The 27065-nt window shown below is 41.8% G+C and overlaps 1 protein-coding gene across 2 annotated transcripts in view; it reads right to left on the minus strand.

Moving 5' to 3' along the window:
* The window catches only part of sima (HIF-1 transcription factor component sima), a 65154-nt gene that overhangs the window by 10547 nt on the left and 27542 nt on the right, over positions 1 to 27065 (minus strand). For both annotated transcript variants that reach the window (XM_017236207.3, XM_017236206.3), the window contains exons 8-10: positions 6925 to 7652; positions 1838 to 2352; positions 1004 to 1748 (exon numbers count right to left, since the gene is read on the minus strand). In XM_017236207.3, coding sequence (XP_017091696.2) covers positions 1004 to 1748; positions 1838 to 2352; positions 6925 to 7652 — 1988 coding nt within the window. The remainder of the gene's footprint in view (positions 1 to 1003; positions 1749 to 1837; positions 2353 to 6924; positions 7653 to 27065) is intronic.

Here is a 27065-nt window from a genome sequence, read left to right on the forward strand (position 1 = left end):
CAATAATATTTTGCCTGCCGTCTGCCAGCAGCAGCAAACATTTTCTCGCATAAATAATTGGCCACCTCTCCCGGCTATATATTCGAAAGTATCTGTATTTTTTGCTGCCTCTGTCGCAGTATCTATGTATCTATACAAAAAGTAGCTATTTCTTATTTCGCATACTCTCCTCTTTGGACATAAATCAGCGGGGATTAGCTGAAGGTGCCAGATATAGTGGAGAACTGTTAGAGGCCTACACACATCTGTCACCTGGCACCCCGCCTCTGGCCTGTCATATCGGAGCACTTGCAGTCAATACAATTGACAGGGCCAGACGACTTCTATACATCTGCATATATACTGTATCTGTGGGCTTCCTCCGGTGGCAGTGTCAGACATCAATCACCGTTGCCGCCACCACTCGTGCCATGACATGTGTCAAAGGTAAGAGTGCGGCGGCGTGTGAGAATATTACGCAAAATCGCTTACGAATCGAGGAGCCACTGGAGTGAGTCGTTTAGAACTTGGACCCACATCAATTAGCTCTCCCGCAGTTCTCCTCCCCAAACTCAAAGCCCAAACCCCAAACCAAGTGTCATCCTCGGCGACACGCAACAAAGAATTCAGAATTCGGAAAATTTCTTCATGGCTCTCCTCTATTTTTACATGTAGGCGTTGTGGAGTGGCTGCTGGTGTGGGTGCGTGTGCGTTGGCAGAGCACACATCATAAAAAAAAAAATAATACAAAGCAAGTTCCACGGTTCTATTCTTAGACGGGCACTGCTATAAAATTAGGCCTCTCCAAATGCAGGAGACTAGGGGTATTAGACTGTGGAAGATTCCCAATACTATGTTATTGCTTCTTAAGGGCAGAAGACATCACCCGCAGGGACTATACATCCATCTATTCTCTTTCCATAAATTCATCAACAAAATAAGCTAATTTTCAATTAATATGTCAAGTATTATCAAATCCTTGTCTATTTATATCTTTCCCCTCTGTTATCTCTCAGATACTTACAATCCTTGCTGTAGTCATTCTCAAATGCATCCTCCATGGAATGACACAAGCTGGGTGCCATCGGAACCTCGTACTTCTCCTTCTTGCACTCAATGCTGAGGCTCAGCAACTGCTGCTGCTGCTGCTGGTGCTGCTGCTGACGTTGCTGCTGCTGCTGGTGCTCCTCCTGCAACTGCAACTCCTGCTGCAGTTGCTGGAAGCTGCGGAAATCTCCACCACTCTGCTGCTGCTGTTGCTGCTGCTGGAGACGCTCATTGCATTCCTCCGCCACCGACACTCCACTACCGCCAAGTATCGAAAGAGTTCCATTTCCGGATCCGCACAGCAGAGCTGCCAGTTCGCTCGAGTCGCTGGCGAAGGCAGTGGCCTGCTGCTGCTGCTGCTGGACTGGCGACGGCGACAAGGACGAGACCGTCGAGGCCGGGGACGAACACAGGGAGTTGGAGAAATGCTGCTGCTGGTGGACGCCCGACTGCTGCTGGTAGCCGGCGTACTGCTGGTTGTGCTGCTGCTGCTGTTGCTGCAACTGTTGCAACTGCTGGTGCATGGCATCGATCTCCTTGGGCACCATGGTCTGTAGGTCCTCTGGCGGACACCACATCAGGTCCGTTTCCGTGAGCAGAGGCATGTCATCGCCCAGGGGGATGTAGGGAGCACGCATCTCAAAGTCCGCAAACGAGAACTCGTCCTCCTGGGTCAGCGAGTTGGGGCTGCACAGTGATGGTAGACTACTGCCCTCAGGACTCTGCAATAAGAGAGAGTGAGTTAGTTAGTTAGTTATTCGTATTAGTAAATCTGAGGAGGTAGTTATATAGTTGGTAGTATTCTACACACCTTGGAGGTGATGCTGGGCGAGTGCAGGTGCTGGGAGCAGCTGGTGTCGTTCGATTCCTCCCTGTAGTTGAACAACGGATCGATGTTGCTACTGCTATTGCTGTTGTCGTGATGCTGGGGGTGATGTTGCTGCTGCTGCTGCTGCACCTGCTGGCCATGCTGTTGCTGTGGCGTCTGCTGCTGATGGCTGGTATTGCTGCCACTGGCCACTGCCACCGGCGCTGGCGTGAGCGGACTGGGTGTGAGCGGGCTGAGCGGACTGTTGGCATAGCTATTGCTGGTGCTGGAGTTGCTGGTGACCGAGTTGCTGCTGCTGCTGCTGTTGGGACTCTGGTAGTGCTGGGCACTGGTGGCCGTGGAGCAGGTGGTCGAGTCCAAAGAGTTCATGTCGTCGGGCATCAGGCAGTTGCCGATCAGGCCCAAGAACATGTCGCTCAGCTGAGGCATATCGTCCAGCTGAATGCAGGCGGTGGAGCCCAAATGATGGCTCAGATCGTCGGGTTCCTCCTTGAGAGCTGCAAGATTAGAAGAAATGTTTTGGTTAGAAGCGGTTTCACCTTGTTGCCGTGTTAGGTAATGGATCTCGATTCGGATACCGACTGTTAATTAACTCTAGAACTCTGAATGAAAATATATGCGCTGGGCTGTGGTGCCGAAATTTCAATTATCACCATCTAGCCGGAGACGGAGGAGTCGCCCCTAATTGACAGCTCTCAATTGAGACTAATTGAACGCAACGTGCTATTTGTTTCCTCCAAACAATTATTAGTCGCTCCAATTGCTATAGCTATAACCATGATTTTTATGGCCGACTGGCCGACTGGTGGGCCGAACTCATTAATCAGCATTTCGGACCCCATCTCCTCTATTGACGTACGCGGAATAAGTGCAAGCCCAGCACTGGCAAGCAAACAAATAATATAATACCCTACCTATATAGAGATTCTGGCTCTATTTTTAATAGAGGAATTGAATAACCAGAAGGTGCATCGGATCGACTAAAGGCACTCACCCCACATCAGGTGCAAGGCAGCTTATCAGCCCAGGGCCGCGATCCCGGGGCGATCTTTCTGATTTCAGAGCGAGAACCCGCGTCATCTCTAAGCCTATATTCAGGCATTCCTGCCTGATCCCAACTGGGATGGGGATGGGGATGGGGCTTGGCTTCCATACCAAGACATGGCTATAGTATATATGGTATGCTAATAAAACTGGTCCCAACCGCCTCTGTGCGCCGACTATTAAGTTGCAAAATGGAAATGAAAAACTAACTAAAGCAGCCAGCCGACCGACCGCAGGCCAAATAGAATTTCAAATGCAAGTCGAATGCGAAAAGTTCGTGAATGTGAGTGCATTGTTTGCCTTTGGGCTTACTTCTATATCTTTTATATATCAGAGAGTCGTATATAAACGGTTAAATCCCAACTGCAGTGCCCATATAAGTAGGGAACTCGGGGAATACTATAATTTTAAGAAACTAAATATTTTAAAATCTATTATTCTATTATATTCTTTGTGGAACATATGGCTGCCACAATAAAGATCAGATTAGTGTTAGCTTGTTGGGGATTTGCACAGCTTGTAGCTGCAGTTCCCCCACCCCTGGCACTCTAGCTGCCTTTGAAACAAACAAATTAATTAACAATAGTTGCCCAAAGGTCTCCCTCCTGTGTATGCACGCCCTTGGCTATCCTCCACCCCGGCAGTGTGACTTGTAATTATGGCACTCGAGTGCTATTCAACGTTTGGCCGAAGCCGTTTTTGCGGAAAAAACAACAGAAATTATGGCGCATGATAGTGCCTGGGTATCTGAGGTATCTGTGTTTGTATAGCCCGGCCCATTGGGGGTCTATCTATATAACTATATCTATCGGATTCGAGTGCAGTTTTATGAGAAGCTTGTAATGTGTTGTTTTTCGCCAATGTTCGGCAAGGTTGGGGATCGCATTTAGCGGCTAACTGGCTAACTGGGCCTACACAGGTGTACTATGACTTGGCTTGACCATCACCCAGTCACTGCCAGATATAAGATGTACTGGATACTGGAGAAGGAGATCGTGATTCGATTGTGAAAGGCATCTCTGCACTTGAGCCAGATACTGTGTGCACTTGAAATGAAAACCCAAACAGGTTGCCACATTAGCAGCAGCACCAGCACCAGCACCGAAATTCGTGCTAGACGCGTGACTCTCGTGGAGAATCTTTGAGATACGGGCTAGCGGCGAAAACTGCTTCAATTTAAATAAATTTATGTCATCATCTGCAATTGAAAGCGGCGACGATGCTGCTATGTTCTCGTGATGAGTTCGAGCTTGTCTTGTTGATGTGACGTCGTTTTGAATCAAAAAATTGGAATGTGTGTAACCCCGAAAAAAGCGAAAACAACAGGGAAGATGGAGCTTCTTTATGTAAGAGCCGAAAAAAACACAACAACTTACACAGATGCCAGACTCCCGAATCAGAAGTGAGACTGGAACTCGGCGTATCAGTTCTGAACTTGAACTCAGCCGATTAGACCTGAATCCCATTCAGTCCAGTCCCAGTCCAATCCATCCAGGCCATCAGTATTATTTTGTGCTGTCATTGGCGTGTTAATCACGATAGCAGTGCGTTGGCGCGTCATACGATCCCGCCGACACCCGACACCCGAAACCCGACCCTCAACTCAACATAATTGCCAGCCAACTAGTCGTTTTAACCATAAATCGGACCATGTATCGGACCAAGTACCCAATTGATATTTATGGCTATAACAATTCCTCCTGCTATCATTACAAATATTTGCTTTTATAGATTATGGAACGGATAAGAGAGCCTCAGGTAATTACAGTAAGGCATTTGTTATTGTTTGTCAACGGTTTACTTCTGTTTGGCCATCAAAAATATAAAAAAACAAAGAAGCACACCCACCCACCCATCACACCCTCCTCCTCCAGAGCGATTATCAGTATCTGTATCTGTGCTGTAACGCCTTGAGAATCGACGAACAATCGAGGCGATCGAGTGTTACGACTGATTAACTTTACGAACGGAATTATTTGAGGTTTGTTTGGAAAAGTACCGAACGTACACCCGGGGGTTGACAAATAACAATTACATAAAAATACCGACTAATCATTATCATTCGAAAGGTGCATCTTCTCTCCCCCCTCGCCCCAGGAAAACCAATACGAAAATAAAGCAGAATAAAGCCATGGCGTTTCCCTGTTTATTTACGTTCCACGCAACGAAAATAAATATAGAAGCCGGCAATGGGAGGCAGGGAGTGCTTCCCACTGAAAGTATCTCTATCTTTTAGTGTATCTGTATCTGTATCTGCGGGCAGCCCAAAATGTCAACAGAAAGAGTCCGAAACCAAAAGGAAACTAAACGAAAACGAAAGCGATTAGAGGCTGCAGGTCCACTTGAGGATGGGGATGGGGGTTGGGAGGGACCAGAAGTGTCATCAGTGGGCGGTGGGCCGTGAAGTGGGCGGTGCTGGAGGAGGGACGGCGACACATGCGAGACAGCACCGCTTGATCCATGGCCGGACCTTGGCACACGCGCCAAAAATTCTCCCCCAAACATAGCCTCTCATCCCCTCTTATTTCTTACTCTTTCTTCTATTTTTTTTAATTTTTTTATTTTAACCAACCTTCCCCACCACCTCCCGACGACAGCCACATCACTTAGCATATTAATTGGCTCAAGTTAATATTCATATTTCTGTTTTTTGTCACCAGGCAGTGCCACGGAACCGAAAAAACAAAAAAAAACGGAAAAGTTTTTTGGGAAGAATCGAGAAAGAAAGAATATTTGAAATGTCCAAAATACTAGAAATGAAGAAAGAGAGAGGGGAACTAAATAACAATCGATGACGCCACAAAAATATACTAAAAATACAGGGCAGTCCTTGCCAATCAGGTACTACCCTGCGTATACGCAATATAAAAATGAGTTCCTATTTAGTTTCCTGTTTAAAGCTCGTTCTTGAATGCATTTTTTAGATATAGTACCAAAATACTAGAACTGAAAAGACTTCAAAACATGTAAACCGAATAATCCCTGCTAAATCAGGTACTACCCTGCGTATACGCAACATTAAAGTTTGTTCCTATTCACTTTCCAGATCATAGATTGATCTTAGAACTCAATCTTAAGTTATTGTACCAAAATAATAGAACTAGAAAGAGTGACGCTTCAAAAAATACTAACAAAACATTTCCAAGCATCTTAATCAGAGTACTCCCTCCCACTCAGGTACCACCCTGCGTATACGCAACACTAAAATAACTTCCTATTTACCTTCCTACTTATAGCCTGATCTTATAAAATGCAATCTCCAGTAAAAAACAAATAGAAAACACCTTGAAACTCTAATCTTTTCGCAAAACAATTCGCAGGAGTTCGCATGTAATACACTGCGTATGCGTAATGCCGGCAAATGTGACATAAGAAGAGCCGCTGCAACCGGCTTGCGGTTAAGTACGGAATGGGAATACACCCTATATAGCTGTAGACGTACTTGTATAGAAGTATATACTAATTGTATGAATGTATGTAGGTTTGTATATTATGCACTTATCAGGCGAGCACTCGGAACATTTGTTTACTAATGCACTTTTTACTTTACTTTGCTATGAACTGTGAGCTACGAGCTGTGAGCTACGAGCAGTGAGCTATGAGCTACGAACTGTGTTGTTGTCTTTACAAATAAATAGTTTTATTTGCGCAAATTGCGGCCACAGATAAGCGAGCCAAAGACTGACAGGCTGGCTGGCTGACTGCCTAAATGACTGAATGACTGACCAATCACATCGACAACACGTCAAATCGCATCAAATGGCGAGCGTCACTAGAGGTTCTCTCTAGTGGTTTTTTTTTGCATAGAATTTATAAACAAACCAACAACAAGCTGAAAATGCATATGTATGATCCTCCCCTGGTATGGGTTTTAGTCGCTCGTACTTGTTGATTAGTTGACTTTAGCCTTGACACCTGCCACCGATGCACTTCACACCCAAAACCTAAAACTACTTCCCTTCTTATCAGAACCCATAGTATCACCGAATCGAGTAAGGTATTTAATTCTAGAATGTGGTACTTACTTGCCAGACCTCGGACATCCTCGGTCAAAAATGAACAGAATCCTTTACTCATATCTTGTGATGGCTGCTGGGTGGGATGATTCTGCAATTGGTTTGGAGTCTGTGGCAGCAGTTGCTGATTACTGGATGACAGTATCGCCGCCGTGGCTGTGGTGGTGGGCGGAAGCGTTGGCTCCACGACGATGGGGGATTTCTTAAAGGTGGCGCAAGCCTGTATGGGCTGCGGCGGTGGGGTCAAAGGTGGTGCGGGACTGGGCCGGAAGACCGAAGCGGTCACCGACTTGGGACGTTTCTCTTCCCTGGTGTTGTGGTTGGTATTCCCGCTGAGCAGCTGGGCGGTTATGGTGCGCGGTCCTGGCGAATAGTTTTGCAGGAGGTGACGCAGCTGAGCAGTGGACAGAGCAGTGGTTGCCTCCTCAGGTTGTGGTGGAGGTGGTGGTGGTGTTGGTGTTGGTGGGCTGGTTGCAGTTGCAACTTTAGCTTCAACGAGTTCTATAGTTTTTGGTTTCTCGTTGGTGATATCCTTGCTCTCAATGATCTCTGGCTTCTCCTCGATCTCTATTGGAGCAGTTGTGTCTGGGGATTCCTTGATTTTGAGCTCCTCGACTGGTTTAGGCTCCTCTGGATGGTTGATCTCCTCGATTTCAGTTCCTGATTGGTGTTGGTTTTTCTCACTTGCCGCCGTTTGTTGAGCGAGTGAGTAAATCTCATGTTTATTCTCAAGATTACTGCAAAATGAATTCACAAAACGCGGATCGTAAGGATTGGTTGTGTGTTGTATAGACTTATTCGCGTAGCACTCGTTTGTTACACCACGACGGTAGAAGCGATTCGCGGAAAAAGTATCTTTTTAAACTTTTTTTTAAATGTATCTCAGAATGCACAAGTAATCATTAGTCGCAACTGCTCGACACTTGTTTCTCGGGTTAGTAGTTACCAATTAGACAAACTTAATTAGCCAAACAGGGGTCTCCTAATGAGCCGAATTGAGCCGGAATTCATTCTATGCCTTATGCCTTGTATGCCTCAGAACTTACACTATAAAAATGACTAACTAGAAACTACATAGTATGCATGGTATAGCATAATCACTATTAGATTTCAGACAGTTCTTTCCTGATAAACAAAAATGTTATCGGAATCTTTTGCGGTGTAAAATATTAGCAGGTGGAAAGTCCAACACCTTTCGGGTCAAACGTGATCGTCGAAAATTCCTATTACGAATTAGCGCGACATCTGGGCGGTTTCCTACATTTCACAACCATGCCATAGGAAAATTTTCGCCCAGCGATAAGTCACGTTTCCCCAACGCCAATTCCCCGAGAGTGGCATTGCAGGGCACTACTTAGACGAGCAATGACTTATCAATTATCCATCCACTCGATGAAGCTCGATTCTCGATGTGCCTTCTTTCGGTCGTGATAGATAGCACGGGACCTAGGTGGGTGTGTCCGACACTGGCAATAACAAGAACCACAGGCCTGGTAGTACCAGACCCATATTGATAAGCCCCTGTAATCAGTAATCCCACAAATCCAGAGAGACAAACCCAGAGCGAGTGAGAGAGAGAGAGAGCATAGCCCGGCAACTGGAATTGGATTGGTTTTCGATAAGATTGGCCAGCGATCGGCCGACTCAGCCTACATCTACGGACGTGTCTCCGGCGTCTCAGGCGACTCCGTACGGGCTACGAGGCCGTTTTTACGGCCGTACACAACAGCCGTAGTGAACCGCGCACTCTGTCCATGCGTGATGCGGATGAAAATCAAGCTCCAAGCGCGTGAAGCCCCCGTGGGGCCCCCGTGAAACCCCCGTGGAATGCCCGATGTGCGACTGATCGCGATAAAGGCGCCATCGTGCGATAGCCAAGCTATATTTGTTCCTCTAATTTGGAGTGGTGTTGGCATGATATGGCTGGAATATCATCCACCGCCACAACAAACAGTCAAGTATTATTTATAATTTCCAGAGTCCAAAAGACTTTGCAAAAAAAAAAACGCCACAATAAAAACAACAAACAGAGCGTAACGATTTTTTGGGGGCTCGTCCCTCTGGTGAAATAGCAAAAGTACTTGGGCAGTTCTACTTGGGAGTTAAAGGGGCAGGCTTTCAGCTCATCAGTGGTCATGTGCGACATTGAAGTGAAGGGTGTCCTCTTACCTGACAATCTGGAACTCAAGATCTACGTTAGGCAGAAGGTGACCAGCCCATTTTCTGGGCCCCAATGTCATTCTTAAGTCATTGCGTAATTTCGAATTTAAAATGGGGCTCGATTGATTAGGACTTTTGAGTGCTACCTGGGCCTGTACTGGCAGGCAACTGGGGCGGGATTGGAAAACACACCCACCTGCCAAAACAGACTGCTCCCCACTGCTCTCAACCGGAAGGCACTGAGTGGACAACAAAAGCCACTCGTACGGCCAATAATTGCTTCATCTTCATTGTCCAGCTCGCCAATTGTCGTATGCCACGGGCCAGTTGCAACTGGTTAGAACCGAATCGGTTCAATCGAGCCCCCCAAAAGCCCCTCAAGGCTATTACATAACAAAGTTAATTAAGAACCTCCCCAAAAAGATGGATCTGCTACTATTCTGACAAGTTAAGACTAAAGTAACAGTGTATGAGTTATCTGACAGTTGTGGAACTATTTCGCCATAAACCCTCAAGTATGTGGGCAGTAGTGCTTACAGAGACACACCCCCATATTTCCCCAACAAGCCACCAGAAGCTATAACCTTAATGTTTCTCAATTGAATAATTATAACCACCATAATATCTTGTTTATCTGAAGATTTCAAGATCCCAGATTGGATTTTAAGAGCAGGGAGCAGCTTGAAGTCCAAATGACACTCGAAGAGCTGCCTGACAAGTTCGAGAAGTTCCAAACTGCAAGGCAGTTGCACTGATAAGGGCAGGAACGAGATAGTGATAGAAACTGCACTCGCGATCTTTCTCTTCAACTCTTGAACTGTGCCGCTCGAGTGGCAGTGGCAGGGGGAAGAGCGTATGAGTGAGTGGGGAATTTGAAGTGTGTGTGCGAGTAGTGAAGTACTAGCTCGAGATTGAGTTGCGATTTCAGCAAAGTCAGCAGTGCAGCAGTGCGCGCAGCGATCGCCTGATGTGGTTGGGGCCGCGCCCCCAGCACTGTCTGACGTTATAGGGTCTGTATTAAACTGATTTAAAGTTTCTAGAACTTTAGATTATCTATTAGTTGGTAAATAAAACCCCCCTTTGGGGAGGCAACCTGAAAAATTTCTTATTGTGTAACAAATTGCGTCGAAGAACAGCAAACAGAGAAGAGTCGCCAAAAATCAGCTACCATAAAAAGAGAGAGCGGGAGCAACCAAACAAGCAGACGACAACAAACACAAAATGCCTATGAACGACGTGACACAAAGAGAGAGAGAGAGGTTAGAGGCTGTGTGTGCTCCCCTATTCTTCTGTCTTTTCAATTGCAGAGCAATAACGGGTATGGCCCCCTACACCCCTTTTCGCGTCGACCCTGCAGCGCAGCCCCTAAAAAGCCAGTAATTGCTTTCAACTGCGCCTGTGTGTGTGCGTGTGAGCAGTAAATTGAATGAACGAGAAAAAAAGGCAGTTAAGAAAAAAAAACACTTTTTGGGGAAAAGGAAGTGGAGGTGGGGGACAATGAATTGGGGGACAGAAGATCAAAAGAGCGTGTTGGAGGAGAATTGAGAATCCCGTGTTTAATGTTTACTGAGAGTTGTGTAATCGAATGCACTCAAAAAAAAAACAAGTAACTAAAATCCACTGCAATTACACGCACTCTTTAGATTTTAATTAATTTTCTTTTAAGGCATAAACAAATGCAATTGCTATGCAATTTTATGTAATGCAAATTAGCAATTGCAATGTAGTGCGAAGAGAGTCAGGCAGCCGAGAGTGGGTGGATGAGAGGATGTTTGGATAATGAGCGAACGCACTGCACTGCACTGCACTCCCCACCATGCAAATTGCTGCAGTTGCAGTTGCTGTCGACGTCGCTGCAGCAGTGCAGTTGCAGCGCAGCAGCTGCAGTTTGCAGGTTAGGACCGAGTGTTGTGTAAAACTTTGTCTCTTCTTTGGATTATCATTTCTTTTCTTTGATTCTCTCCTTGCACTTGTAAGTTGCATTCGTTTCAGCCGATCATTTATTATTTACCCATTAATAAGTAGCATCATTATTAATATAATTATTATTATTATTGGTATTATTTCGTTATTAGCGCTTCGCTGGCCGCGTGTAACAAACGTTTGCACACTTTTCTAATGATTTCAATTTCTTGCTTTTATTTTCAAATTTCAGATTTTTTTTTGGAAATTTTTTTTGTTTTTTTGTTTTTGTGACAAATCAGAACGATTCTGATAATCGCTCGCATAAACACACACACACACTTGCAGCTGATTAAAATAGCAATTATATGTTCTTTAAAATTATATATTCCACTGCATGTGTGTGTGTGATACACGCATAATAAAGTTTATTTTTGTCAATTTTTGTTTTTGTTTTTTTTTTTTTTTTATTAAAATTTTATTCATTATTATTTTCTTATATTTTTTTTCACTGAAACTGAACGCATTTCGCGCCTCTTGACATTTTATGTAATTTATTAACTTTATTCTGGCGTTACTTTTAATTCAATTCTATTTTTGTTTTTTATAAAATTTGGACTTTTTTTTAGTGACTCGGTTTTGTGTTTTAGAAGTTGATCTTTTACCTTTTGAACGTTGGTTGTTCGCGGATTTTTTAGAAATATTTACAGTTGCGTTTAAAGCTTGTTGTTTAGTCAGTTAAAGTTAATTGTTTTTGATTCGCATCGTATTTTCTTAAATTTTTTTATTTATTTTTACGGCCACGACTTCGACTCGACTCGACGGCAGCTGGCGAAGTAAAACAGAACGTCAATCGACGATTGTTTTTAAAGCACGACGCGACGATCGGAAAAGGCAGAACGAGATAGCAGCAGCGGCGACAGAGTTTTTAGTTAATAGTTTTTAACTTTTTTTTTTTTTAATTAATTTGCACACAAAAAACTTCCAGTGCTACTCTCGGCGTTCTTTTCGGGTTTCTGCCTTAGTTAGTGTTTCAGTTTGTTTTTTATATAGTAGCTCTGGGATTTTGTTTGCTGTTTTTTTTTATTTTCTTAATAATTTTTTTCAGGGAGCAAGTGCACGGAAAAGTGAAGTGAGCGCTGCGTTGACTGAGAGACGAATGAGTGGAACGCCAGCCAGGAAAGATAGAAAACCTATTCGAACGTGGCAGCGGGCAGCGACGCGAGCCCCAAAAAGCTCAAGAGAGCGATTCGAGCGAGAGCGTCAACGACGCCGGCGCGCTGCGTTCGAGTGAGTGGCTTTCTCCATTTGACTCATCTTTTTGTGGGAATGGGGGTTGGGGGGTGTTAGCAGACTATACTATGTGGATTTATTATTGTTTTTATGCCAAACAAATCAGCTGAGCAGCATTTTGGCATCCACCTCGACTCTTTCTCCACCTTCTCTTTGCTTAGCTACCTTCTCTAGCTTCACTCTTCGCCCTTTGCCGGAAAATACCACTCTACAAACTGAGTGGAATACCTTAGTAGGCCTAATCTGTCGTTTTTTAATGTCGTACTACTGCCATCAGCTGATATCTGAGATAAGGGTTATTATAATTCCCACATAAGGCAATGTCCAGGTAATTCAAACGGTTAATATTGCGTCACAGGCGCCGGAGAGTATGCCAGAAATTGTTGGGGAAAGGAAATGAAAGTCGTAAACGAGGACAAGGCAAGTGGGTGGGGATGTGTGGGTGAGGAGGAGGCCCTTTACCGAAAAAGATATAAAAAATATACGCCAAAAATATTCATGTTTATCGGCGAAAACAAGAACGTATTGCTGTTTCCCATTTCCCATAACAGTAAGGACTCGTCCAGGGCTACCAAAATACAAAGGATAGGAATTTCTTTATTTAATTTAAGAAATTCTTTCCAAGAAATTATACATCTCCCTCGGATTAAGATAAAAGTTTGGTGAAAATCTTCTTAGCTAAGTCTTGCTTTTGGGAATATTATTTCACAAATATGAGCTGGCATTGCCCATCATGTCGACCTTTCGCTAATTTCGACATAAAACTAAAGCCATTGCGTGCTGGGCATAAAAAAGGACACACGAACACACTCAGAGGAGAGGAGGATAAATAATAGGCCTGCCTGCCAGGCTGCCAGGACGAAACACGAACACCGAAAGAGACACGATACGAGAGCAACATTGAAAGAATTTTACGATTCGCCTTGAAAACGAAATAAAACGTTTAGATGTGTAGGTGTGCTCACAGGATACATATATCCTTATATCCTGACGCCTCACTTTCGAGTGCATCAACTTTACACAACTCACTGATGAAATCTCGTGAGCCGCTTCGTTAAAAGCTCACTTAAAATACAGAATAAAGAAAAAGGTGATTCCACCTCCCACTCGTCACTAAAAAAAACAAAAGCCAACAAAAAAGTGTGAGAATCTTGAGAAATTCTCCCCCCAAACCAGAGCAAACAAATCCCCCAAAAAAAAAGCAGGGAGGGGAGACTGACACAAGACACGGCAAACACAATATTAAAGTCGGAATGTAGGAAAATAAATTCCAAATGTTTATGCCGATTGCCTGGCGACGACAAGAGAATAAATCCAAAATATACATATTTTTGAGGGAAAAAACAAAAAATTAAAAATAAATAAATAAAAGATACAAATGCACATTGTTAAAGATTTCAAGAGTTTTCGCATCTGGAAATCGCATCAGAAAATAATTTAATTAAATACTCTCCCTAGGAATGTCTTCCAGACAGAATCATATTACTGGCTGGTTCAAGAAACTCCCATAATTGTAAACAAACAATCCCTATTTTTCTAGGGTTAATTGGAATGTTGTCGGACTTCTCGGATTCCAATCCATTAGCGAGTCTTTTGATGAATCGCTTATTATTTGTATTGGACGACTACTGACTGGACAAGATCGGCCAGTTATCACCTTGTCAGCGCCGTCATTTTCCGCGTCTTTTATGGAAATGAAATGATTCGCAAACCAAACAACCCACCAGCCAGTAGCAATGGGGGGAAAATTGTTTTAAAAATAAACTCAAAGTGTGCCGAAAGCAAACACACACACAGACTCGAGAGGAAAAACGCGAAAAAGAAAGACATCTCATCTCCAGCGGGTAAGGAATTTTCACCCCTTTCGAGTTTATTTTCGGAAGCTGCCAGCTACTGCATCTGCAAGGATTTTGGAATGGGGGAGAATGTAGAGAGTCTGGAATGGCCACCGCAGACACAGAAACAGACACAGACCAAGCTGGATGATGGCCACAATTTAAATCAACTGTCGGACTTCAATCACATTAAAAGCATGCCCCTGACGAGGAGGAGCAAGGAACTCGACAATATATGACCCAAATAAATCAGGCGCGATGATTGCAGGGCCCCAGGTTCCAGATAAACCCGTCATGGTATGTACTCTAGTATTGCATGCAATTCGATTGTCGGATCACAAAGTGCTACATCATGCTAGCGGGCTCGTCGTCACTCTCTCTGGAATGACAAGCCCCCAAAAGTAACAGCCCCATTATTGTGAGTCAAGACTTGTGACATATAGAGTTATAGAGAGCTTATCTGTGAGGGAATTCGGTGGCAGAATATAAATACTCCAATAATCAGGGGGGACTTATCTAGTTATTTTTATACTTGTGAGGTTTTACAGTCTTACGTTAATAAGATACTATTCTAGAAATTATTTAAGGATATTTCTTATTAAAAATTAAGGGGAATTTTCAATTTATCACAACTTTTTAAGAAAATATGTCATAAATTGTATTATATTTAAAGAATTTATGACACATTCTTTTATTAAATATTTTTCGCTCTTTCTCAAGAAAAGAATTATTTATTTGGAAAATAATATTTATAAGAAACATCCCTTTATTTTATGAAATAGTATCTTAATAGTCATATTTCGTGACTAAGTTAACCAATAAACCCTATGATTATGCAACTTTATAGCCAATGATGACATTAAAACGTAGTATTTATTAGTCTGCTTGCAATTGCCTATAAAATAGATCTAAAATTGAATCATGTGAGCTACAGACACAGATACTTGCTCAGATCGGCCCACATCGACTGCATTATGACCAGATAGCTATCCAAATCCAAATCCATGTCCATATCGAGAACATCGACTCTAGACACGAGTGAGTAAATCATTTTGCGCAGTTTGAAATCGGCCGGATGGCCAACACTCCCCTCTAAAGCCCACCCCCCGGATTGGCCCACCTTTGACATGCAAGGCATCTGGAGAATTATTTCATAAGTTCCGCCGACAGTTACAGCGCATTGTTGTAGCTGCTGCTGCCACGTAATTCTGCCAACAATTTGCGAAACATACTCGATAGGCGGCGGCAAGCTCGTGAAATCGAAAGGGGCGATGCCGTGCCACTCACGTCGCATTTAGCAGATACAAAGATACAAAACAGCAGAGGTGCTAACAAAAGTACATACCTCTAAGAAATAAAAAAAAATATATATTTCTAAAGGCGAACTATAAAATACCTTTATAATATTAAGATATTTTTTTTTATTTCAATAATTAATATCTCAAACAATATTCTATTTAACTAACCTCCACTGTAGCTAGGTACTCTGGTCAGCAGGTGTAGACGGCTTTGGAATTCCGTTGAAAAACCCCCCGACTTTTTTTTGGATCTCGGTCTGTGGCTAGTCTACTACTCCGTTTCGATCCGATTTGCTCTATAGCCGCGGCATACGTGCCAAGCTCAGCATAATATGCTCAAAAAGCGCTCAAGAGAGAGCCACTGACTCACAAACTTGAACTCTTTGGCGATCTGTATCTTCGATCGCATGAAACAACTTGGAGTGAAATACAAGTTTACAAAAAAAAAAGAAAGATATTTTTTTTTTTGCAAAAAGTGAGCAAGCAGAACTGAATGTGTGTCGCCCCGTCGGGTCTCCAGACGTATCTGTATCTGTATCTGTGTTTGTGTGCCGGCCGGCATCTGGTGGAACTGGTTTCTACGTCGGGCGTCTCCAAGCACTTTGCAAAAAAAAAAAAAGTAAAGCTACAAAAATGGAAAAAATAAAAGATTTGGCAATGCACAGACACGGAACATGAAACATATGATAAGGCAAACACGAAAAAGGGGGAAAGCAAACCAAAGACAATATTCAGGCCAAACACAAAAAACAAAAAATTTAAATCAAGCTTTTTTCTGCAAAAAAAATAAAAGAATTAAAAACCAGAGGGAAGCTCTTCCCTATAAGTCTGGAGTTCTGTTCCCGGTTTCTGCCTCTTCCTCCATTTATTACCCACTAGCTTTTGAGCTGGTTATTCGCATTGTTTTGGCACTGGGGACTGGAGCTTAGATAATCGCTCTGATAAATTATTATGGCCAAAACAGGTGTTTGTAAGCCTAAATAGTAAGTCAGGCTATAATAAATCAAAGCACTGAAAGAAATAAAACTTGTTATTACATTACTAATGCATAAAATTCAAAAATCAATCATAACAGTTGTTTTTCTATCTGTATGGAATCAACCATCATTAATGGGTTAGTAAAAACGCCATAAATGGGCCATAAGTTGACCATCAGCTAATTGCGGATTCCGAGCTCCCGATAAGATTATCGCAAAGCTGACGCAAATCGATCGGAAAACCTCTACCAAGGGGGGTAGCTGGGTGGGCCTTGGATAATCTACGATTTACGAGCAACCGAATCAACAGAAAATCAAAAGGCCAAATCTTTCCTTTCGACCAATATTGATTTATCCTTTGCGATAAGCCAGCAGTTTTTTTCAGTTGTATCCAAAAGGACGAAGGACAACAACATGCCACTCAAGTGGTGACAACAACAAGAAAACAAAAAATATTTGTGGAATAGGAGAGGACAGCTGGCTATTATATATCACACTTTTTGTGTGCTCTCAGTCAACAGAGGCCAGAAAATCAGACGCATCCTGCTGCCCCACCAACAGCGCGCTTAGTATCTGTATCTATATCCATAGCTCTATCTGTAAATGTATCTGTTCGTGTTTGTGTGTTTATCTAAGCGCCGAGCAATAAAGCCAACAAAAGGTACAACAGCCAACAGCAAGTCACCCAAAAAATGAAAGCCATCATTGGAAGGAAGGGGCGGCAGATCGCCAAACGGATGAGTTATATCCGAGATTCTCAGATACACACGACGATAATGATGAATGGTTGTGTAAAAAAAAAAAATCAAAAAAAAAAATAACAAAAAAGTGAGAACACAAATAAACAATTATCATTTGTTTGCCAAAGTTTCAAGCAAAGCACTAGAGCACTTCAAATACAGTAGAGTTGGTCAAGTAAACAGAGAACTTTAAAAAAGGAATAGATACATTTAAAGTATCTCAGATTTGAAAAGGTTAGGAGATGGCATAACAATTTTTGTGTCACAAGCTATAGATACTCTGTCATGTGCTTTGTATTTCATATTTTTTTGTTGGTTTAATTCCAACAAATTAGCGACATAATGAAACGCTTAATTAAAATAACAAGCCACCGCAGCCACACACACCATCCACAGCTGACACGCAACAACAGCAACACCAATCATAACAACAACAATAATAATAATAAGTTAAAACAACATTTGTTCTAAACAATTTGGCGTGGCATGATTGATGGCTGGCATGCGGATGATGATGATGATGACGATGAAAATAATGATGAGTAGTAGAAGTACCACTAGACTGCCAATCGTTAATAAAAAGGCCAAAAATGCCGCACAATTGAATGGAAAAGCTTGGGAAATTGACTCCATCAGAGGCTCGAACTAAGTCATCAACCAAGGAAAGCCATTTCCATTCACTCACTCATTTATTCATTTGGCTAGTTAGTCAGTCAGAAAGAAAGACCGGGCCATTGATTGTTCGCCTTGGGTGGGTGGATTTATTTATTTATTTATTTATTTTTTTTTTGTTTCTTTGGCGGGGTCAGTCACGAATTAATATTAAAGTCGGTCTGCTGTCCAAACAATGTCTGGCAAAAATACAAAAGGAGTCCACCAATAATGACCAAATGGCACGCAATGGTCAAAAGTGCACATAATCGGAAGTGGGCGTGGGCCTGGATAGGGGAGTGCTGCGGATCAGCTGGCCTAAGTTATGCCTTAAAATGATGGCAATTAAGGAAAAGTATTTTCTTTTAAATAAAACCTTGAAGGTTTTTAAAACAATCTTTAAACATTTTTTTAAGAAGGATCTTGGAAAAATCCTTATATTCATATATGGCTTAAAGACATGCTCATATCTTAGCCAATTTTCATTAAATCTTTAAACGGAATAACTCGAAAGATTTCTATCTACATTAAAATATTTCAATGGGAATTTTTGGCGATTTTTTTCCAACTTTTCTGATGGAGGTGCCTTGAAAAATAGTGATTTTTATAAATGGTTCCTAGACTAGTATATATTTTAGACAATTTGACTCCGATATTTAAGAGGAATACCTTTAAAGGTTTCTATTTCGATTACCATTGAATCTGCATAAAAATATAACAATGAAATTTTTCATTCAATATTTTTCATAAATTTTCTGATAACTGGGTATAGGGACTGGGACCCTTTAAAAACTGGTAATTTTCATATATGGCCCCAGTTTTGCCTTTTTCTTTGCCAATTTTCCCCACATCATTCAACCAAATACCTCAAGAGATTCTTATTCAGATACGATATGCATTTCTTACATCAAAATATAAATGAACCCAGATATTTGCCTATAAATATTCAAAATAATCAACAGACTCCATAAAAACTTCAAAAAACTCCTCATAACCCACATGCCGCATCTGTCACTGTGATTTATGCCCCAAACATTATGAGGGACAAACACAACTCTGGTTTGGGGGCCTCCGGAAAATTAATAAACTTGCTCGCAAATTGATAAGAAGAGAAAACGGCCTTAAAAAAAGGGACAATGACTCGGACATCGGAGGGAAACCGGAAGGCAAAGAAAAGCAAACAGAAATAAAAAGAAAAAGGGAATCAAATATAAGGGTCCTGGTCCTGCAGGATGTAACTGAGGCGTGGCATCCATCAAAAGTCACTCAAGAACATGTGTATCGGCCTCGAGTGGACTGAGAAGATGCCTTCTCACTCACTTTCTCTATTTTTCTCAGTGGTGTTGGGTGGGTGGTGTGGCATCAACCCACGTGCCTTGCCCCATCATTTTCATCGTTCTGCATGTGACCAGAATTCTATTCTTTCTTCTTCATGTTTTTTTATATCGGCTATTTTGGAAATTCTCATGCCACGCGCAGTTTTCAAAGCCTCCCACTAACATTTCCATTCCAATTGCTCTCAAAGCACTGAAAATTATTTTAGACCAGATATTGTTAATAAAATTAATAGTAATTAATAGAAAAGTGCCTTAAAAATGCTTGTAACTGGCAGTATTTTTTCTATATTGATATTCTATATATAAGATGTATTATAATAAATTCTTTCTAATTTTATTTTTTACTATTTTAAGGTCTAAATATTTTGTTACTGTGTATGAGCACACACTGGCCGCATGAAACCGAAAGTGAAAATGAAAACGAAAATGGCTTTCGGCATCGACAAGACCGCGAAGCATTTGAATCAATCTAGACACGGTGACAAAATTCATGTGACTAACAATCAAAATATTAAAGAAACGACCTAAAGATACCCTACAGATAGAGACAAAAAATAAACCAGCTTTAAAGGCTAAAATTGAAGAGAAATTCTTTATAAACTTCACTGACTTTCAGAGTTCTTTAATTAAAATTTATTATTTTTCAAAGTATCTATTTTATAGTACTCCCCTATTATACCCCCTACTAACCAATATAAATTAGACCCCACACTACACCTATTCCCATCCTATGTTTTTTGTAAACAATTTTTTTATTGAATTAGACGAAATAGAACGAAATTGGATGGGAAAAAAACAGAATGGGTTGGTGACAGAAAAAAAAAAGCACGAAAATAACCATAAGATACCAGAGAACATTTAAATAATATTAGATTTAAGGCGAATTGCGTGGGCCATCGACCAATAGACTCTATACCCCCCACTAGATGCCCCTCTCATCTACTTTGGGTCACATGTTGCAAGTGGAGCAAGAAGCAGAGATCGGCGAAATAAATAAAAGAATTAATGGAAGAACATTGAGACAAAAAAAATGTAAAGATTTATGCTTCCCCCTGATCCGATTATAGTCAAGCGGTTTGTCGCCCGATGTCGAGCACGGCAAATTATCATTAATATAAATAGCTATATAGTCCGGAATTTGTTTATATAGTCTCGGTCGGGCCCAAACTCTGTAAGATCTTTTCTCATTAATTTTCAGGCCTTGGCATTGCTCCAGCTCACGTAGGCCAAAGCGAGAGAGGGAGAGTGTGAAGAAAAGGTGATAGAGTGAAAGAAAGAGATGTAGATGACCTTCCATAGGGAGGGGGGGTCTAGATATAAAAAGGGTTGTCTGTTATTTTGGCAGCATGATTAAGACCTTGTTAGTTATAGTTGGAATATTTTTGGAAAATCAATTCTAGCCCTTTTCCACTTCCAGGACCCACTATAGATGTTTTTCTGTCATTCTCGTACCCCTTTCTCTAATTCCCCGAAAATTCTCTATCTCTCAGAGTCGCTGTTTGTCTTGTTTATTGGCTTCGACAGCGGCTTGTGTCAACTTTGGGACCAAGTTCTTTAGTTTTATGCGTAGTTGGCGTGTTTTCTTCCAGACCTCCCCAAGACCCTATCCCCGTATTGTAGTTTCTCCGCTTTCAGGGCCGACGTTTTGACGCCCTTTTCAAAAAAGCCAAAAAGAGAAAACAAGAATATTTTATTTGGTAACTCGGTTTTGTCTCTCGTTTCCCTCCATTTGCGTAATTTGCAATTACGATGGCAAAACTTTTCCCACTCCTTTAGGAATTTTCCGCAACCCCAAACTTGGTGTGTATTTGTCGGCAGTTTGCGCCCAAAATTATGCAATGGAAAATGTTTGTGAGCGATGTGATATTCTGAGGATGCCTATATACTTTCTCACTCTAATATTTAAATTTTATTTAAAAATCATTTTAAATATTTAAATATTTTTTGAATGAAATCCTCTCGATTTGTATAGAATCCCCTTTATAATAAAAATAAATGAAAATGGCTGCCCGGCTATCTACCTTTTACTCTTCCTTCTAACATTTTTTTTATGTTTTTCTTTTATTGTTTAGAAGAAAAAAACAACAAAGAAATTAGCATAAAGGAAGAGGCCGCCATCTGGAGACAATTTAGCCAAAGATAGCAGTTACCTGCAATCGTTCTCCCACTTCGAATAACGGTACACGTGCCGCCCCATCTCTCCAGGACGATTCTCACACCTTTGCCGCTCAGCTGATTTCTGGCTTTTCTGGTGCAAGCAGAAACTTGTTACCCACGCCCCGGGAAAAGGGCAGCAACGTGTAAAATATCCTTTATTTGGCTCAATTACAGCCTACTTTTAGGCTCATGAGGCTCAAAGAGAGCCGAGGTCGCTCTGTTAACCATTTTCCCTGCTCTTTGGCTATTAAAAATTCTCTTGAGCATGCGGCCTACGAGGGACCTTGAACTCGAATTTTTTTTTTCCTACCGCTCCGTTTGGCTTTCACTTTCACTTTCGCCTACGTTATGTAATCCTCCGGGGAGAGAACCAGGCGGAGACGGATAGCAAGAGAGAGTAAGTGCTCATTTAGGCTCGTGCAATGGCATGGAAAATGAGCAAACTTTCGCTTTCACCAGTCAACGAACCACAGAGAGAGATAGAGAGCGGTAGAGAGAAAAGAACTATGGCGAGAGCCTTTGGGCTTCTGTAATACAGAAAAAAAAAAAACGGCAAACAGAAATGCGACGCAAAATATTTGCAAAAACAACAAAACATATGACGATGATGGTGTGTCCTGCTCTCCTTGTTGTTTATCCTGTATTTCCCGTTGTTTCTCCTGTTAAATCGAAGTGCCATAAAAAGCTCAGCGAACAAACAAATAAATTTTGTAATGGGCGTGGAGGTGGAGCTGAAATTGATTTGCCTTTTGCTTAGATTTTATTGTCCGACAAATGTCAGGGACGGCCCCCCAAAAAAGTATGCTAGGTAATTGTCACATCATAAGGTGGTGAGAAGAGAGGGAGCTGAGGTGGCAGGTGGCTGGCTAAATTGTAGAGGCACGTGTATTTGTAGCTGCGGTCGAGGGTAAGCCTCTTACTCCGCCCGGAAGAGGCCTAAAAATAATATTTCTAGGAAATAAGAGTTGGATACACAAAGCAAAAATAGTCCTTATTTTTCCTGAAATAGTCCTTTTTCCTCTGAAATATTAAACTTTTAAAGCAAACTAATTTTTGTAAAAATTATTAGGAATAAGAAGCCAATATTTCTTGCCCTGTAGGCTGGAATGTAGGAAATCTACCAGGATTGAGCAGTTAGGGGCCCAAAAGGACCCTCCACCCGTCCACGGTCGAAACGCAAATGGGCCGCATGAATAATGCTGATGGTTATGGGCTGGCCTGGCTCTGGCCTGGCCAACTTTAAAATTATGGAAAAAGAAAATACATTTCGTGAGCTAAATTACGCAATTTGCTGGCCGACGGACGTATACGTATCCTTCGTCCTGCCGGGCAGCAGGTGAAAGCGGAAATAAACAGGTAAAGCACACACACACTCATACATAAACCAAATACAAACACAAAGCAAAGGAGACACGCGTTCAGAGTACGTTGACTTCCGGCCGAGAGGAAAAATTTGGAACCCCCGCCTAGTGTGGCTCATCTTTCTTTTCTCCACCTTCTCCTCCTTGCTTCTCTTTAGCGCCCCATTCGCATTTCACCGTTAAGTGTCAATTACATTGACGTTTATTCAAATATGCAACGCACGGCCACATTAAAGCAGAAGGAAGGAAGCAGGCTCTTCTGAGGCTTATACAAAGGCCAAAAAGAGAAAGTGAGAGAAAGCAGTGCCGAGTGTGCGTGTAACCCCCTCTCGGAAAAGTCACCTACCTCCTTGCGTGTGAAAACGTCTTCAAGTTGGTAACATTTTGTGATTTTGGGCGGATTTATCGGGTTTTATTGTGCGTATCACACAAGGTCCTGGCTTGGCTCGGCTTGGCATTTTGCCGCAGATATATGTTAATATGGTAATCTACCAGTTTCTCCCGCCACTTGTATCCTTACAAGCCCTAAATTCCGAGCACTCCATCAACTTTTAAAGCCGGCTCTTAAAGAGGCTTCCAATCAAATTATGAACTGCTCGTGGCCATCAAAAAAGGCTTACAATTTAGATGAAAGCGAGTCCTTTTCAGAGGAAAATCCTACTAATAAATTATGCCAAAAGCTAACAAGTACAATGACACAAAAAAATCAATCAACCATTCTTTAGAAAAATAATCCTTTTTGTAGGCAAATTTCTTTATAAATTAGAGCCCCTTTTTTTCTCAGTGTCCTTGGCAATTCGATAACGTTGAAGATCCTTTTCTGATGCTGGCAAATTTACAAAATTTACGTTCCGTTTGTCCGAAAAGCCAACGCAAAATTTTATGCCACGCGTAAAACCGTTTTCATGTGCAATCAAATATCCAAACTCCTATATATATCCTCCCTTTATATATCTGTATATGTGGGAGAAGGACTTGAGATGGTGTCCTATCAGCGGCAGCAACAAGCCAATCAAAATGCAATTTCCTTTCCTGCACAGGACATAATTTAACGACGCACACATGCTCTGAGAGGCAAATGCTCTGAGGGATGAGCAAAGCATGCTTTTCTTTCACATCAAGGTAGAAATAATAAATATGCAAACACAAGTTGATTCAGCGGGCTCAGCTGCGACTATGAATTTGTCATTTTCTTGGAATGGCTGCTGCGGGGGAAATGATGGAAAATATTTATACAAATAATGGCGACGGCACACGTTGCGTATACGCAATGTTGACGTTGATGGGGTCACAGGGATAAAAGATAAAGATAAAGAGCGAGAGCAACTTCATCAAAACAGAATCAGCTGCCAGGCCGCTGTGATAAGCAAACAATTGCCCCAAGCATCTGACAAGCTCATCCCTCAACCCCAAAATTAAATTCCCTAGACCCGAGAAAGTCCTTGCTATTCCTTGCCTCTCAAAGATGATGGGCTTACACGTGTGTAAAATGATTTTCCTTCCGTCGGGATTGGAATCGGTATCCCAGGAGTGTTGCCATTTAAAGTGTTGCCTCGTTCGCAGTTAATTATTGTGACGTCAGAGCGTCGAGTCCTGCGAGTCCCGGAAGTCGGCAAACATTTCCGCTCTGGCCATGTTTGGGATTTGGGATTGCAGGCCTAAAGAGGAAACATTAGCATAATAAATTGGGGGCCAGTTTGGTTTATCGAAGGCGAGTGAATAACTTCATCGCTTAGCCACATTAATAACGCGGCTTTAATAAGGACTAGGGAATAAGGATACCCAGCGAACTGGTGCTGACTACGTGACCAGATAACATGGCCTTATCAGTGGGCGGGGGAGGAAAATTAAGAAGGAGCAACGTTATTCTTCATTGGGTTTGCAGAGAAAGAAAATATTAGAAGTTTGAATGATACTAGAAGGCTAAAAAGACTGCCTAGACTGTCCCTTTTTTTGTCACTGTGTAGTGATGGTCCTTTCGTTTGCTTTGCCAAATAGTTGGCCATTCTATCGCCCCTTGCCACATATCCCAATCCCATTGTAACAGCCTTTAGGTAATTGCGGGGCCATAAATCTCATTTCAGGCTGCGGGGCAATTTAACGCCTGTCGGGCCTTCGGCTGTTGCTGCCAAATACCATTCCAGCCACTAAAGAGACACCAAACTGGGGATCGGAATGGATGTGCAGGTGCGGATTGAGTGGAAAATCGATCCACGGCAATTAAGGTCAAAGCCAAATACTCGAAAAAAAGGTGAAACTGGCTCAACTTTTTCAATTAGCCAGGTGACCAAAGTTATCGCTCGGAAGAAATCAAAATCGAAATTACGCCCACGCAAACATCAAGCCTGGAGAAAAATAGGAAAAAGAAAAGAAAAGTTGGGAAAATCATTCAAGAGAAAGGGACAAACTTTTGGAGTTGGAAACCCTTTCGAGAAGACGTCAATAATCCCGATTAGAGCATGTGTATATGAAATATTTATGCTGTGGTCGGCAAATGGAATTCTATGGCCAAGGGTCACACGATGAATAATGGAATGAAGGGGTTGGATGTAAGGATTCCCATCCTCATCTCACTGGACTCGACGTTTAAAGTCCGAGAATCCACCAACGATTTCCAGTTCATTTTATGGGCAGGTCGGGCGGGCAATCATAATGAAAGACGCTTTATTGCCCCAAAGTATGCAACACATTTCGGCCAGGAATTATTTTTATCCATCCACCCTCCTAGCGGGCCTTAATTTATTGTTTTAATTTTTAGTCGCCCAACACCACAAAATGGCGTCCTAAGCCCAACACAGCCGGGGAAAACCGGGGAAACTTTCGGGGAAAGTGTTAAGAACTCGTGTAAATTCCATTAGGACTAAAAAGTTTGACTAACCAGGACGAGGATGAGGGAGAAAGCTCCGAACAGCCGACGGCTCTGTCAAGTGCGATAAATCAAGGAGAGGAGAACAGGATACCAGGGCAGGATAGAAGACAAAGGCAAAGCTTCCGAGAAGGAGAGAAATTTGGTAATTAAAAGCAACGCGTGGCTGGAATTATGCAAGCCAGGCTATAAAAATGCAAATTCCCTCCAAAAAACCAGAAAAAAAAACATCAACTAATCAATGTTAATTGGATTGGCGTGGGAATTCTTAACACAGACGTTTATTGTTCGGTTTGGGAGCTTTTGGGAAAATTAGAAATCTATAAATATGCAGCGGCAATTACGCATCTGAAACAGATTGCAGTGCTCCTCCCAAGATAGCAGCGACCTTGAGCCATTTGCCAACTGAGTGACAAGCTCATTAGGGGAGAGAACCACAACCCAAGAGAATTAAATAAAATAACTACTACTAGTCTTATAGTTTATAACAAATCATTTTCATATAATCACTTTTATCAAATCAAAATATTTGCTTTACAAAAAATATACACCTTTGATTGCAAAACAGTGTTATCAGGGAGGAGAGGGTGTTATCAAGTCAGGTGAGAAAAAAACACTACCGTTGATGGAAAAATCAACCAAGTTCAAAGAGACTCTCTAGTTGGCAGTGTGACAAGGCTGTCTCTGGCTCTCTGTGCTCTAATAGGGCTTGTGTAATATTGTTTTTATTCAATTAGGCCAGGCCAACTACAAAGGCGGCTACCACAATATATAAAGGCAACGAATTGATAAATGCCCTAATAAAAGTTCTATTCTTTAATCGATTATTTAAAAACCCAATCAAATATTTAACAATTGAATCAATTTGATTAAATCAGCAAAAATAAATAAAAAGGGAAATGAAATCAAAAAGAGAGCAGTCTAATCACATGTTGTGTGAAATAAAAGCACATTGTCAGCATTCATTTGAACCGCACCAGTGCACTCATCATATGCACATAAAAAAATGAACTAGAATATTTTTAACCAGATATATATAAAATATCTATCTTTTCTCTCTGTGTAATGTACATGTTTCAAAGTAAAAGTGTGCCGGATGCTAATTCCCTTGAGCTACCGAAATTAACGTATTTATATGAAAGCCCCCACGAGGCTCTAAACACACAAAAAGGTCTACAATTAAAAACGAATTTACAATTATATGTATAACTACATACCATATACACCCCCAGTCTAACTTCTTTTTTTTTATTATTTGTTTCAAAGGCAGGCAAGTGTAAAATTTCGGGAAAAAAAATTGAAGAACAATGCACAAATATTTGCTCATACACGCTTAAATAAAGTAAATAGAAAAATTCGTGAGGAGTACTTACCAGTCGAGCTGAAAAAATAATGGTGGGTGGAGGTCAGGATTCGGGAGGGTGGTGGCCGGGTGGCAGGTGCTTCTTCATTAGAGAGCGAATGGGACTTCATTGTTAATTTATTATTCATTGTTGACCCGCACGTGGACTCACGCAACATTCATAAAAATAAAATATATTGTATATAGAAAGGGAAAATGGAAAATCCTCCA

This window comes from Drosophila bipectinata, chromosome 3R (assembly GCF_030179905.1).
Source record: "Drosophila bipectinata strain 14024-0381.07 chromosome 3R, DbipHiC1v2, whole genome shotgun sequence".
In the NCBI taxonomy this organism is placed as follows: domain Eukaryota; kingdom Metazoa; phylum Arthropoda; class Insecta; order Diptera; family Drosophilidae; genus Drosophila; species Drosophila bipectinata.